The sequence below is a fragment of the Triticum dicoccoides genome, chromosome 5A (assembly GCF_002162155.2).
Source record: "Triticum dicoccoides isolate Atlit2015 ecotype Zavitan chromosome 5A, WEW_v2.0, whole genome shotgun sequence".
Classification (NCBI taxonomy): Eukaryota; Viridiplantae; Streptophyta; class Magnoliopsida; order Poales; family Poaceae; genus Triticum; species Triticum dicoccoides.
Window position 1 is genome coordinate 527,013,983 of NC_041388.1, and position 16,244 is coordinate 527,030,226.

The 16,244-nt window shown below is 45.2% G+C and overlaps 1 protein-coding gene across 1 annotated transcript; it reads left to right on the forward strand.

The window, feature by feature from the left end:
- Window positions 1-14,868: 14,868 nt before the first annotated feature.
- LOC119302519 (dehydration-responsive element-binding protein 1B-like) lies at window positions 14,869-15,965 on the forward strand. Its single transcript, XM_037579551.1, has one exon. The coding sequence runs from the start codon at window positions 14,963-14,965 to the stop codon at window positions 15,788-15,790; it is 828 nt and encodes a 275-aa protein (XP_037435448.1). The 5' UTR covers window positions 14,869-14,962; the 3' UTR covers window positions 15,791-15,965.
- Window positions 15,966-16,244: the final 279 nt, after the last annotated feature.

Here is a 16,244-nt window from a genome sequence, read left to right on the forward strand (position 1 = left end):
GGAAGAGAGGAGAGGAAGGCCAAGGAGGAGGGCACACCCCCCCTTCCTTCCTTCTCGCTCCCCCTTCCTTCTCTCCTACTCCTACTAGGGAAAGGGCGGAATCCTACTCTCGGTGGGAGTAGGACTCCCCCTAGGGCGTGCCATAAAGAGGGCCGGCCCTCCCCTCCTCCACTCCTTTATATACGGGGGAGGGGGCACCCCATAGACACAAAAGTTGATCTCTTAGCCGTGTGCGGTGCCTCCCTCCACAGATTTCCACCTCGGTCATATTGTTGTAGTGCTTAGACGAAGCGCTGTGTCGGTAACTTCATCATCGCCATCATCACGCTGTCGTGCTGACGAAGCTCTCCCCCGACATTCAGCTAGATCTAGTGTTCATGGGACGTCACCGAGCTGAACGTGTGCAGATCGTGGAGGTGTTGTACCTTTGGTGCTAGGATCGGTCGGATCATGAAGATGTACAACTACATCAACCGCGTTGTCATAACGCTTCTGCTTACGGTCTACGAGGGTCTGTAGACAACACTCTCCCCTCTTGTTGTTGTGCATCACCTAGATGGATCTTGCGTGTGCGTAGGAATTTTTTTGAAATTACTGCGTTCCCCAATAGTGGCATCCGAGCCAGGTCTATGCGTAGATGTTCTATGCACAAGTAGAACACAAAGGAGTTGGGTGTGGGTATATACATATTGCTTGCCGTCACTAGTTGATTATTTATTCAGCGGTATTGTTAGATGAAGCGGCTCAGACCGACATTACGTGTACGCTTACGCGAGACTGGTTCTACCGACGTGCTTTGCACACAGGTGGATAGTGGGTGTCTGTTTCTCCAACTTAGGTTGAATCGGATTCAATGAACAGAGTTCTTTCTGAAGATCAAAAAGCAATCACTATACCGCGTTGTGGTTTTTGATGCGTAGGTAAGAACGGTTCTTGCTCAGCCCGTAGCAGCCACGTAAAACTTGCAACAACAAAGTAGATGACGTCTTACTTGTTTTTGCAGGGCATGTTGTGATGTGATATGGTCAAGACATGATGCTAATTTTTATTGTATGAGATGATCATGTTTTGTAACAAAGTTATCGGTAACTGGCAGGAGCCATATGGTTGTCACTTTATTGTATGAAATGCAATTGCCATGTAATTGCTTTACTTTATCACTAAGCGGTAGCGACAATCATAGAAGCAATAGTTGGCGAGATGACAATGATGCTTCGATGGAGATCAAGGTGTCAAGCTGGTGACGATGGTGATCATGACGGTGCTTTGGAGATGGAGATCAAAGGCACAAGATGATGATGGCCATATCATATCACTTATATTGATTGCATGTGATGTTTATCCTTTATGCATCTTATTTTGCTTAGTTCGGCGGTAGCATTATAAGATGATCTCTCACTAAATTTCAAGGTAAAAGTGTTCTCCCTGAGTATGCACCGTTGCTACAGTTCTTCGTGCCGAGACACCACGTGATGATCGGGTGTGATAAGCTCTACGTTCACATACAACGGGTGCAAGCCAGTTTTGCACATGCGGAATACTTGGGTTAAACTTGACGAGCCTAGCATATGTAGATATGGCCTCGGAACACTGAGACCGAAAGGTCGCGCGTGAATCATATAGTAGATATGATCAACATAGTGATGTTCACCATTGAAAACTACTCCATCTCACGTGATGATCGGACATGGTTTAGTTGATATGGATCACATGATCACTTAGATGATTAGAGGGATGTCTATCTAAGTGGGAGTTCTTTAGTAATATGATTAACTGAACTCTAATTTATGATAAACTTAGTACCTGATAGTGTTTTGCATGTCTATGTCGTTGTAGATAGATGGCTGATACGTCTCCAACGTATCTATATTTTTTGATTGTTCCATGCTATTATATTATCTGTTTTGGATGTTTAATGGGCTTTACTATGTACTTTTATATTATTTTTGGGACTAACCTATTAACCAAAGGCCCAGTGCAAATTGCCGTTTTTTTGCCTATTTCAATGTTTCGTAGAAAAGGAATATCAAATGGAATCCGAACGGAACGAAACCATCCTGAGGATCTTTTCTGGAATAGATGCAATCTAGGAGACTAGGAGTGGACGTCAAGGAAGCAGCGAGGAAGCCACGAGGCAGGAGGGCGCACCCAGGGGGCCAGGCGCGCCCCCTACCCTCGTGGGCCCCTTGCAGCTCCACCGACCTACTTCTTTCGCCTATATATACTCTTATACCCTCAAACCATCGGGGAGAGCCACGAAACACCTTTTCCACCATCGCAAGCTTCTGTACCCATGAGATCCCATCTTGGGGCCTTTTCCGGAGCTCCATCGGAGGGGGATTCGGTCACGGAGGGCTTCTACATCAACACCATAGCCTCTCCGATGATGTGTGAGTAGTTTACCACAGACCTTCGGGTCCATAGTTATTAGCTGGATGGCTTCTTCTCTCTCTTTGGATCTCAATACAAAGTTCTCCTCCGTCTTCTTGGAGATCTATTCGATGTAATTCTTTTTTCGGTGTGTTTGTCGAGATCCGATGAATTGTGGATTTATGATCAAGATTATCTACGAACAATATTTGATTCTTCTCTGAATTCTTATATGCATGATTTAATATCTTTGCAAGTCTCTTCTAATTATCAGTTTGGTTTGGCCTACTAGATTGATCTTTCTTGCAATGGGAGAAGTGCTTAGCTTTGGGTTCAATCTTGCGGTGTCCTTTCCCAGTGACAGCAGGGGTAGCAAGGCACGTATTGTATTGTTGCCATCGAGGGTAAAAAGATGGGGTTTATATCATATTGTTTGATTTTATCCCACTACATCATGTCATCTTGCCTAATGCGTTACTCTGTTCTTATGAACTTAATAGTCTAGATGCATGCTGGATAGCTGTCGATATGTGGAGTAATAGTAGTAGACACAAAATTGTTTCGGTATACTTGTCATGGACGTGATGCCTATGTTTATGATCATGCCTAGATATTCTCATAACTATGCGCTTTTCTATCAATTGCTCGACAGTAATTTGTTCACCCACCATAATATTTGCTATCCTGAGAGAAGCCACTAGTGAAACCTATGGCTCCCGGGTCTATTTTACATCATATTAGTCTCCCGTCAACTAGCTATTTTTGTCGCCGTTTACTTCACAATCTTTACTATCCAATCTATACAAAAAATACCAAAAATATTTGTCTTATTATCTTTATCAGATCTCACTTTTGCAACTGGCCATGAAGGGATTGACAACCCCTTTATCATGTTGGTTGCAAGGTTCTTGTTTGTTTGTGCAGGTACTAGGCGACTTGCGTGTAGTCTCCTACTGGATTGATACCTTCTTTCTCAAAAACCGAGGGAAATACTTACGCTACTTTTCTGCATCACCCTTTCCTCTTCAAGGGAAAACCAACGCATGCTCGAGAGGTAGCAATGGCCCGTGTTGTTGTTCTGTTGAATTTTAATGCGTTCCTAGAGAAAGCTAAGTTGAAAGATGATGGTAGCAATTACATGGACTTGGTCCGCAATTTGAGGATTATCCACATTGCTGCACAGAAGAATTACGTCCTAGAAGCACTGCTAGGTGACAAACCTGCTGCAGGAGCAATACGAGATGTTTTGAACGTCTGGCAGAGCAAAGCTGATGACTACTCGGTAGTTCAGTGTGCCATGCTTTACGGCTTAGAACCGGGACTTCAACAAGGTTTTGAACGTCATGGAGCATATGAGATGTTCTAGGAGTTGAAGTTAATATTTCAAGAAAATGCCCGGATTGAGAGATATGAAGTCTCCAATAAGTTCTACAGCTGCAAAATGGAGGAGAATAGTTCTGTCGGTGAACATATACTCAGAATGTCTAGGTACCACAACCACTTGACTCAGCTCGGAGTTAATCTTCCTGATGATAGTGTCATTGACAGAGTTCTTCAATCACTGCCACCAAGCTACAAGAGCTTCGTGATGAACTATAATATGCAAGGGATGGATAAGACAATTGCCGAGCTCTTCGCAATGCTAAAGACTGCGGAGGTAGAAATCAAGAAGGAGCATCAAGTGTTCATGGTCAACAAGACCACCAGTTTCTAGAAAAAGAGTAAAGGGAAGAAGGGGAACTTCAAGAAGAACGGCAAGCAAGTTGCTGCTCAAGGGAAGAAGCCCAAGTTTGGACCTAATTAAGCCTGAGACTGAGTGCTTCTACTGCAAAGGGACTGGTCGCTGGAAGCGGAACTGCCCCAAGTATTTGGCGGAGAAGAAGGATGGCAAAGTGAAAGGTATATTTGATATACATGTTATTGACGTGTACCTTACTAATGCTCGCAGTAGCGCCTGGGTATTTGATACTGGTTCTGTTGCTAATATTTGCAACTCGAAACATGGGCCACGGATTAAGCGAAAATTGGCTAAGGGCAAGGTGACGATGCACGTGGGAAATGGTTCCAAAGTCGATGTGATCGCTGTCGGCACGCTACCTCTACATCTACCTTCGGGATTAGTTTTAGACCTAAATAATTGTTATTTGGTGTCAGCGTTGAGCATGAACATTATATCTGGATCTTGTTTGATGCGAGACGGTTATTCATTTAAATCAGAGAATAATGGTTGTTCTAATTATATGAGTAATATATTTTATGGTCATGCACCCTTGATGAGTGGTCTATTTTTACTAAATCTTGATAGTAGTGATACACATGTTCATAGTATTAAAGCCAAAAGATATAAGTTTAATAATGATAGTGCAACTTATTTATGGCACTGCCGTTCAGGTCATATTGGTGTAAAGCGCATGAAGAAACTCCATACTGATGGACTTTTGGAATCACTTGATTATGAATCACTTGTGCTTGCAAACCATGCCTCATGGGCAAGATGACTAAGACTCCGTTCTCCAGAACAATGGAGCGAGCAACAGACTTGTTGGAAATAATACATACTGATGTATGCGGTCCGATGAGTGTTGATGCTCGTGGCGAGTATCATTATTTTCTTACCTTCACAGATGATTTGAGCAGATATGGGTATATCTACTTGATGAAACATAAGTGTGAACGTTTGAAAAGTTCAAAGAATTTCAGAGTAAAGTGGAAAATCATCGTAACAAGAAAATTAAGTTTCTACGATTTGATCATGGAGGAGAATATTTGAGTTACGAGTTTGGACTTCATTTGAAACAATGCGGAATAGTTTCGCAACTCACGCCACCTGGAACACCACAGCGTAATGGTGTGTCTGAACGTCGTAACCGCACTTTATTAGATATGGTGTGATCTATGATGTCTCTTACTGGTTTACCGCTATTTTTTGGGGGTTATGCTTTAGAGACGGCTGCATTCATGTTAAATAGGGCACCATCAAAACCCGTTGAGGTGACACCTTATGAACTATGGTTTGGCAAGAAACACAAGTTGTCGTTTCTTAAAGTTTGGGGTTGTGATGCTTATGTGAAAATGCTTCAACCTGATAAGCTCAAACCCAAATCGGAGAAATGTGTCTTCATAGCATACCCAAAAGAGACTATTGGGTACACCTTCTATCACAGATTCGAAAGCAAGATATTCGTTGCTAAGAATGGATCCTTTCTAGAGAAGGAGTTTCTCTCGAACGAAGTGAGTGGGAGGAAAGTAGAACTTGACGAGGTAATTGTACCTACTCCCTTATTGGAAAGCAGTTCATCACAGAAATCAGTTCCAGTGATTCCTACACCAGTAAGTGAGGAAGCTAATGATGATGATCATGAAACTTCTGATCAAGTTACTACCGAACCTTGTCGGTCAACCAGAGTAAGATCCACACCAGAGAGGTACGGTAATCTTGTTCTGGAGGTCATGTTACTTGACCATGACGAACCTACGAACTATGAGGAAGCGACGATGAGCCTAGATTCCGCAAAATGGCTTCAAGCCATGGAATCTGAGATGGGATCCATGTATGAGAACAAAGTGTGGACTTTGGTTGACTTGCCCATTGACCGGCAAGCCATAGAGAATAAAGGATCTTCAAGAAGAAGACTGATGCTGATGGTAATGTTACTGTCTACAAAGCTCGACTTATTGCAAAAGGTTTTCGACAAGTTCAAGGAGTTGACTACGATGAGACCTTCTCACCCGTAGCGATGCTTAAGTCCATCCGAATCATGTTAGCAATTGCCAGATTTTATGATTATGAAATTTGGCAAATGGATGTCAAAACTGCATTCCTTAATGGATATCTTAAAGAAGAGTTGTATATGATGCAACCAGAAGGTTTTCTTGATCCAAAAGGTGCTAACAAAGTGTGCAAGCTCCAACAATCCATTTATGGACTGGTGCAAGCCTCTCGGAGTTGGAATATACGCTTTGATAGTGTGATCAAAGCATATGGTTTTATACAGACTTTTGGAGAAGCCTGTATTTACAAGAAAGTGAGTGGGAGCTGTGTAGCATTTCTGATATTATATGTAGATGACATATTGTTGATCGGAAATGATACTAAATTTCTGAATAGCATAAAAAGATACTTGAATAAGAATTTTTTTAATGAAAGACCTCAGTGAAGCTGCTTATATATTGGGCATCAAGGTCTATAGAGATAGATCAAGACACTTAATTGGACTTTCACAAAGCACCTACCTTGATAAAGTTTTGAAGAAGTTCAAAATGGATCAAGCAAAGAAAGGGTTCTTGCCTGTGTTACAAGGTGTGAAGTTGAGTCAGACTCAATTCCCGACCACTTCAGAAGATAGAGAGAAAATGAAAGTCATTCCATATGCTTCAGCCATAGGTTCTATCATGTATGCAATGCTATGTACCAGACCTGATGTGTGCCTTGCTATCAGTTTAGCAGGGAGGTACCAAAGTAATCCAGGAGTGGATCACTGGACAGCGGTCAAGAACATCCTGAAATACCTGAAAAGGACTAAGGATATGTTTCTCGTTTATGGAGATGACAAAGAGCTCGTCATAAATGGTTACATCGATGCTAGCTTTGACACTAATCCGGAAGACTCTAAGTCATAAACCGGATACATATTTTTATTGAATGGTGGAGCTGTTAGTTAGTGCAGTTCCAAGCAGTGCGTCGTGGCGGGATATTCGTGTGAAGCGGAGTACATAGCTGCTTCGGAAGCAGCAAATGAAGGAGTCTGGATGAAGGAGTTCATATCCGATCTAGGTATCATACCTAGTGTATCGGGTCCAATGAAAATCTTTTGTGACAATACTGGTGCAATTGCGTTGGCAAAGGAATCCAGATTTCACAAGAGAACCAAGCACATCAAGAGACGCTTCAATTCCATCTGCGATCAAGTCAAGGAGGGAGACATAGAGATTTGCAAGATACATACGGATATGAATGTTGCATACCCGTTAACTAAGCCTCTCTCACGAGAAAAACATGATCAACACCAAGACTCCATGGGTGTTAGAATCACTACAATGTAATCTAGATTATTGACTCTAGTGCAAGTGGGAGACTGAAGGAAATATGCCCTAGAGGCAATAATAAAGTTGTTATTTATATTTCCTTATATCATGATAAATGTTTATTATTCATGTTAGAATTGTATTAACCGGAAACTTAGTACATGTGTGAATACATAGACAAACAGAGTGTCACTAGTATGCCTCTACCTGACTAGCTCGTTGATCAAAGATGGTTAAGTTTCCTAGCCATGGACAAAGAGTTGTCATTTGATAAACGGGATCACATCTTAGAGAATGATGCGATTGACTTGACCCATCCATTAGCTTAGCACTTTGATCGTTTAGTTTACTGCTATTGCTTTCTCCATAACTTATACATGTTCCTATGACTATGATATTATGCAACTCCCGAATACCGGAGGAACACTTAATGTGCTATCAAACGTCACAACGTAACTGGGTGACTATAAAGATGCTCTACAGGTGTCTCCGATGGTGTTTGTTAAGTTAGCAGAGATCGAGATTAGGATTCGTCACTCCGTGTATCGGAGAGGTATCTCTGGGCCCTCTTAGTAATGCACATCACAATAAGCCTTGCAAGCAATGTGACTAATGAGTTAGTTATGGGATGTTGCATTACGGAACGAGTAAAGAGACTTGCCGGTAATGAGATTGAACTAGGTATTGAGATACCGACGATCGAATCTCGGGCAAGTGACATACCGATGACAAAGGGAACAACGTATGTTGTTATGCATTTGACCTATAAAGATCTTCGTAGAATATGTAGGAACCAATATGAGCATCCAGGGTCTGCTATTAGTTATTGACCGCAGATGAGTCTCGATCATGTCTACATAGTTCTCGAATCCGTAGGGTCCGCACGTTTAACGTTCGGTGACGATCGATATTATGAGTTTATGTGTTTTGATGTACCGAAGGTAGTTCGGAGTCCCGGATATGATCACGGACATGACGAGGAGTCTCAAAATGGTCGAGACATAGAGATTGATATATTGGAAGCCTATGTTTGGACATCGGAATTGTTCCGGATGAGTTCGGGTATTTACCAGAGTACAGGGGGGTTACCGGAACCCCCTGGGGAGTATATGGGCCTTATTGGGCCTTAGTGGAATAGAGGAGAGGAAGGACAAGGAGGAGGGCACGCCCCCCTAGCCCAATCTGAATTGGGTGGGGGGCCGGCCCTCGCTTCCTTCCTTGTCTCTCCCCCTTCCTTCTCTCCTACTCCTACTAGGGAAAGGGGGGAATCCTACTCCCGGTGGGAGTAGGACTCCCCCAAGGGCACGCCATAGAGAGGGCCTCCCCTCCCCTCCTCCACTTCTTTATATACCGGGGGGGCACCCCATAGACACACAAGTTGATCTCTTAGTCGTGTGCGATGCCTCCTCCACAGATTTCCACCTCAGTCATATCGTTGTAGTGCTTAGGCGAAGCCCTGCATCGGTAACTTCATCATCATCGTCATCACGCCGTCGTGCTGACGAAGCTCTCCCCTGACACTCAGCTGGATCTAGAGTTCGTGGAACGTCACCGAGCTGAACGTGTGCAGATCGCAGAGGTGCCGTACTTTTGATGCTAGGATCGGCCGGATCATGAAGACGTACGACTACATCAACCGCGTTGTTATAACGCTTTCGCTTACGGTCTATGAGGGTACGTTAACAACACTCTCCCTTCTTGTTGTTGTGCATCACCTAGATGGATCTTGCGTGGCGTAGGATTTTTTTTTGAAATTACTGTGTTCCCCAACAAGTGTCACCTCAGTGTGCGAAACGGCATACACTGCCTTTTCCCGCCTTGATTTTTTACAAAGACAGCATAGACCAATAGGAGTTTCGTGCTAAATTTTGGAATTATTTCGGGTTTGTTTGGCCTTTTTTTATATATTATTGAGTTTCCAGCATTTAATGCGCATAATTCAAATTTGAACTACAAGCACATGCTCCAGTGCGCCAAAATTGTTTGAAAAATTATTTATGTGTACTTGGGTGAATTTCAAGGTCCCATGCAAGAAATGAGAATGGAATTCAAACATCTGGATGTCGTGGCTCGGCCGCAAACATCGAGAAACTTGGTTTTTAAATTCCTCTAAATCCAAAACTCGCCTGAAAATTATGAAACTTGGCATGGTGTCATGACATGGCACCAACATGTTGTGGTAATTTTTTTATCCGATTTGCGAAGGCACACACCTTAACAACCAACAAAGTCATTTTGGAACAAGTGTTGTCACGTTATAATCGGACACACAAGTATTATTGAAACCATAGGCGTTCTACTTTATCATTTGCGTGCCGCCAAGCGTCCTCTTTTTTTATTGGCTAGGAGGCCGCATGCGGGGTAGCTATTTGAGTACGAGGGGCATGCGATCAGACCCCTGCACGTGCTTATCGACAGGAGAGCCCTTTGACCTCCACCAGCCGCCCACCTATCTCCCAACGCCTCCATTAATGGCCCGAGCCCCTTGTTTTATGGCGTGGCTATATCTCACTGGACGGAGATTTAAGAGAGAAAAACGAAAATTTAAAAAGAAAATTTTGCACGGATCTTGATGAAGATCTGACGGACATATATCGCATCGACTGCGACTTATAACAAGACTGGTATTAATATATAAGGACGATGATAGTGGATAATAATTGTCTTGCATATTCAGGAAGATAACTAAAATTGCCACATGCGACAACGCCGAAATACACAAGGGCAAAAGAAGAAGAAAGACACAGACAATGATCTGGCTCACTGATCTCTATTTTTTTGATGCGTTGCAGGCCGCGGAGACTAGTTCTTGCGGCGAGCAGTGATGATCTCTTTCATGTCCTCACACTGATTGGCAGCATCCATGGATTCTTCCACCAGCCTTTCGCGCTCGATGCGGAGCATGGCATTCTTGTCCATAAGTTTTTGGACGATGACGCCCATCCTCTTCAACAAAGTAGTGGTATCCTCATGCTCCTTCACCCTTCCGGCGATCTTCTCCCTCAGCAGGTCACGCTCGGTGCGGAGTTTCACCTTCTCCTCCCTAGTCCCCGGATGACGCCGGTAGTATTTTCAAACGAGGCATTCATCTTGTCCTGCAGCTTCATCCAGCCAGAGATCCGATCCATCAGGTCATCGAGCATAGCGCGCATGTGCCTGTGAGAGTCCTTGCCTGCCCGCGAGATATTTTCCTAGGCCGCCACGATGCGGGAGGACCTCTCTGCTGCATTCGCGGCGCGGCGGGACATCTCTGCTGCTTCCGCGGCGTAGCCGGACCAGACTTCTACATCGACGACGCGGCTGGACCTCTGTGCTGGTTCGGCGGCGCGACGGGAACTCTGTGCTGCTACGACAGCGTGGCGGGACATGTCGGCTGCTTTTGCAGTAAGGTGGGACATCTCTCGTGCTTCCGCTTCCATACTCGCCTCTCCCTGGTAGTAGTCTCTCAACCCATAATTCATGCGGGCCATAGTAGACGCAAGGGAATGACGATAAAGACTTGTTTGTTTTTGTGGATGAGGAGTTGAGGAGGAATGTGCAGTCATCTTTGAGTAGGTAGTATGTACTAATGCGTTTCTTAGTGGGAAACCGTTTAGGTTTTGATCGGTGTGAACAGGTTTGCAATTAAATATAGCATGGTAGTAATTTGGAATATGAAGGGACGCAAGATCAAAATTTATTGACGGTTCTAGTTTTGAAGTGCGGCACTATTCCGGATGGCGTAACATGTGCACACGCTCTTGGCTGCATACGTGACGTTTGCACCATAGGGTGCACCACAATAGGCGATGTCAGCACACGTCTTGTTCCATCAACCGTGCGTGCTCGTTATTACCATTGCGCACGCTTCTTTTAATTAGAATGTGTGTCCGTCTAGCGCACACATCTTGATCTGTCTAATTGTTTATGCTTGTTGTGGCTAATCGCAAACAGTTCATCTATGTGAAGTGTATGCCGTCAACCGCAGACACCTTGATCTGGCTAACCATTTTTGTTGTGTTGCCTGATCACAAACAGTTCATCCGAGTGAACTGTATACCGTCAATCGCACACACACCTTGATCTACCCGGCCATTTGTGTTGTGTTTCCTAATCACAAACAGTTCATCCAGGTGAACTGTATGCCGTATATCGCACACAAACCTTTATCTGGCTGTCCGTTTCTGTTGTTAAGCTCATCACAAACAATTCATTCGAGTGAATTGTATGCCATGCATCGTACATGCAACTACAATCTGAAACGTGTTTGTTGTCTCTGTCATCGGAAACGTTTTGCATCTTTTTTGACGGTTTTTTACATCATCGTTTGCGATTAATAAATCGCACACAGTTTCGTCAAAGGGTCTCTAATTGTAGTGTCCCATTAGTAGCATCCTGCAGCAATGGTGGGTTAGTCTGTGCCCCATGTCCTACTCTTCCTCGCTAGCGAGAACACCTTTACTTTATGGGGCACACGACCGACACATAGACACAGAGGGGAGCAATAAGGGCTTGAAGGATGAGTGCCGACAAAGATTTAGACTAGGTGAACTTCCGAATGACTTTGTTTAATGAAATATGTCAAAAGTGTAATGAATTTGGTCTAATTTAAATGAAAATTGTCCAGTTTGCATGAAACTTGGCCAACTCGTTCAAATCCGACTTGAAATGTACTTTCTCCGTTTCATATTAATTCGCTTAAACAGATTCAGTGCTAGATACACTCATTTGAGCAAGAATTAATATGAGACTTAGAAAGTATGTGGACATGGTTAGATGACCGGCTTCCGTATCACTTTCTGTAAAACACGTGCACAAAAGAAAAAAAGTGTCTATTTTAAATGTTCGCGTTGGAGGTGCCCTACTAGCTACTTGGACAATGCAAAAGCAAATATTGCAACAACAATATCAAACTGAGCCGGCACACCACATCCTCTTTTGCATTTTTGTTTTTGTTTTGATTGGAATCATCTTATAGCATATTATGGCTAAATTCTGTTATTGTTAGTTTGCCCTGTTGGCCATAGGGTTTAGTAGTAGGAGGAGGAGGCTGAGATGTCCCATCGAGCTCGTGAAATTACAGCTGCTTCCTCGCTCACACTGACGGTCACCCACCCCCCACTAACGTGTGAGAGGCGACAGCTCGCGTATAAAGTAACTGGCAGTTTCACACGAGACCGGGAGAAGCCAGCTGGCTGATCCAGTACAACTTAGACAACCTTCAAAGTCTATGTAATGTAAACGTCTCCTTTCATTGAAAGTACATCCTCAAAAAGCTTGAAATAAATTAAAAAAAATACAAGCATCAATATCAAGTCTAGAATTTGAACCCTGCTGTACTGACGATACCACTATCCTTCTGACCATCCAATCAAGAGTTGTTTCGTGTTGCCTAGTTATGGTTAATTACCTCACGTGAACGAAATACATCGTTTCTTTGGAACCATTTGCCAATCTTCGGCTAGTAGCCATCATTTTCCTAGCCAAGTTGGTTGTTTCACCTTTTCATTTTCCTTTTCTTAATTAGCTAATCAATAAATGTTCTTGATTAAATAAACTAATCGCTACTCTTGGAAACGTCGTTCACTTGCAGGTGATCTAGGATTCCTCCACCATCACCCTCTTATGTCGGTAGATTGCCGGCATCCTCCTCCTCCGACGGCTCCATTGACAGGGGTGTACGAGGAGGCCCCGATCTATCGGTGATAGTTGTAGTTTCTCTATCTTGAGGCTTTAGGTAGTTCATCGCTTGTCCGTCACTCCAAACATTTCAATGGTGGCGACGACAGTATTCACTAATGGTTACTTTGGCTTCTTCTCTTGCCCTGGTGATGCGTGTGGCATAGGTTCCAGCGACAATATTTGGTGCACAAGTAGGTCTTCGCTATTCGCGACTTCAGTCCTTCAAAAGGTGGCAGTTGCGGTGTTCAATAAAGCCTTTGTCGGCTTCTAGGATGTGTGCGCCATATGTTTAGCTTATGATACTTCCCATATTTGTCAACCCTGATCAAGGTTGAACCAGCGAGGGGATGATAGACCGCAGTTGCATGGCACATCGTCTTGGATAAAGCTTTAGTGGTGCAATTCGATGGGGCTGAAACTTACACTTCTAGTGTACCGTTGTGTTGGGACCCATCATCCATGGTGTTTTTTGTACGAAGAAGACAGAGGGTAATCCCCATTTGTCACATATTGCGACAAAATGTGGACCGCTGACATAAGGATGTGCGACTGGGCTAGATCCAATAGACAGGAGCAATTTTCTACTTGACGACTTCCTATAGCTGTTGGTTCCGGTCAGGTTTCGCTGCGGTTTCTTAACACTAGTAGGTTCCGTTCAAGTTATATTTTTCATTTCTTTCCCCATATTCCTTTTTTTTTCTGGCGGGTTTTTACTGGTTTGGGGAACATCTGGACGGTTCTTTTATGTTTGTTATTTCTTTTACTTTCAAAAACATTGTTCATAGTTTTTTAAAAATGTTGCCAAAATTGGATAAAAATCACAAATGTTTTAACATGGTCACATTTCCAAACTGTTCACAAGTTTTAAATATTGTTCAACATTTTTCTAAAAATGTTCACATTTCTAATTTTTTTTGAGTATTTTAATTAAATACTGGCAAGTTTTAAAAAATCACTTCAAATATAGTGTGTTTATGAAAAAACAAAACGCAAAACCACCAAAAAACTGAAAACCAGAAAAATTGCTAGAAACGGCAACGCACGGGAAAACAACTTGGGGACGCAGTGTGCCGTCCCATGTGCGGTAGGTCGGTAGCTCGGTGCGATTGCCGCACATTTGGTCGCACAGCGCGACACATAGGTGGTCCCGAGGCTGGGCTCGACAAAAAAAAAAAAGCGGTGCCGAGACAGAGTGTTGCTGGAAGAAAGAAATAGAGTTTGCAGGCAGCTGGCGAGAGCCATTTTGGGATATTTCCCTCTTCTTTTTTTTTGTCTCCTTTGCGTGCCTTGATCAGTGGGAAAGCCTCCGATTTCTGCTCGGATATTCTTAGGCACCGAAGAAGAGCTTACGAAAAATGACAAACCTCTCCAAAAATAGGTCCTATCCGTTAACGGGCGGTGACCATAAAAGAGGCAAGCAGGCACAACCTTGATTGGATCGCATCATATATCTTATATGGATGTGGTCCAAAGCACGCTAATTAGTCTGGAATATGTGGTCGGCAGTCGACCCCGCGTCCACATAAACAACCAATCTCATGCCAAAATCCCCGTCGCTAAGCGAGGTATCGGTGGCTCCACTCACCACCCGCCGGAGGCCGGTGACGTGAGGAGGCAGGTGCGCCGCTGAACGTCGCTCCGTGGGTCCTTGTGAAATCCTATGGCCAAGTGGCAGGATGACAGACAGCCAAGATATTTGAGTGGCAGTGCTGACTGTTCACCGGAAAAGGACGCGCGCCATGAAGGAACCTGCCGCGGTGCTTCATGTGACGCGCCTATATAGGCTTCCCCCGCCGCATGCCCCTTCTTCTCAGTTCTCACCCACCCAAACACCGCCGTTGAAACCTCCAGTTCTCAGCGGAAACACAGCAACCTGCTCAACCGTCTCCACTAGCTCTCGACCAAGATGGACGTCGCCGACGCCGCCTCCTCATCTGGCCAGGAGCAGCAGGGGCACAGGACGGTGTCGTCTGAGCCGCCGAAGCGCCCCGCGGGGCGGACCAAGGTGCATGAGACGCGCCACCCGCTGTACCGCGGCGTGCGGCAGCGGGGCCGGGTCGGGCAGTGGGTGTGCGAGGTGCGCGTGCCCGGGGTGAAGGGCTCCAGGCTCTGGCTCGGCACCTTCGCCACCGCCGAGATGGCGGCGCGCGCGCACGACGCAGCCGTGCTCGCGCTCTCCGGCCGCGCCGCCTGCCTCAACTTCGCCGACTCCGCGTGGCGCATGCTGCCCGTGCTCGCGGCCGGGTCGTTCGGCTTCGGCAGCGCGCGCGAGATCAAGGCGGCCGTCGCCGTCGCCGTCGTGGCTTTCCAGAAGGAGCAGATTATCCCAGTCGCCGTCGCCGTCGTGGCGCTACAGAAGGAGCAGATTATCCCAGTCGCCGTCGCCGTCGTAGCGCTCCAGAAGCAGCAGATTCCAGTCGCCGTCGCCCTGGTGGCGCTCCAGGAACAGCAGGTCCCAGTGGCTGTCGCCGTCGTGGCGCTCCATCGGCAGCAGGTTCCAGTCGCGTGCCCGGCAACCTCCGGCCCGGGCAGCGCTCTGTTTTACATGTCGTCCAGCGACTTGTTGGAGCTGGACGAGGAGCAGTGGTTTGGCGGCATGGAGGCCGGGTCGTACTACGCGAGCTTGGCGCAGGGGATGCTCGTGGCACCGCCGGACGAAAGAGCGAGGCCGGAGGACGGCGAGCAGAGCGGCGTCCAGACGCCGTTATGGAGCCAGAGCCACCTGTTCAACTAATTTAGCAGTGTAAAGCTGTACCATAGATAGCATCTTGTTCCTTCGTTGTACTTCATTGTACTACTATAAGCTCCCGGTTTGAGTATTTGTGACGTAGGGGATTCGCCTTCTTCCTGATTTGGGAAAAACAGAGTAGGCGGTGTGTTCCTTCATTCATAGTAGTAGTGTTTGTCAAGTTCCCGTTCCGGATTCTAGTTTTGGGCGAAAGGCTAGATTGTTCAATACATCAATTATTGGTACAGAACTCGAGAGTACATCGTGCACTCCAGGAATCCATATCAAATATTTTATGAGAAGAAAACGACACAATGTCGAAGGACGCCACTGTTGGTTGACAACTTGCGAAAATGATGCTTTTGGACGGCTTGCAAGTGGACTCCAAAACTTTACTCGAGAGAAACGGAGAAAGAACGGACAACCGGATTATGCTCGCAAGAACGAGCGACACAATGTC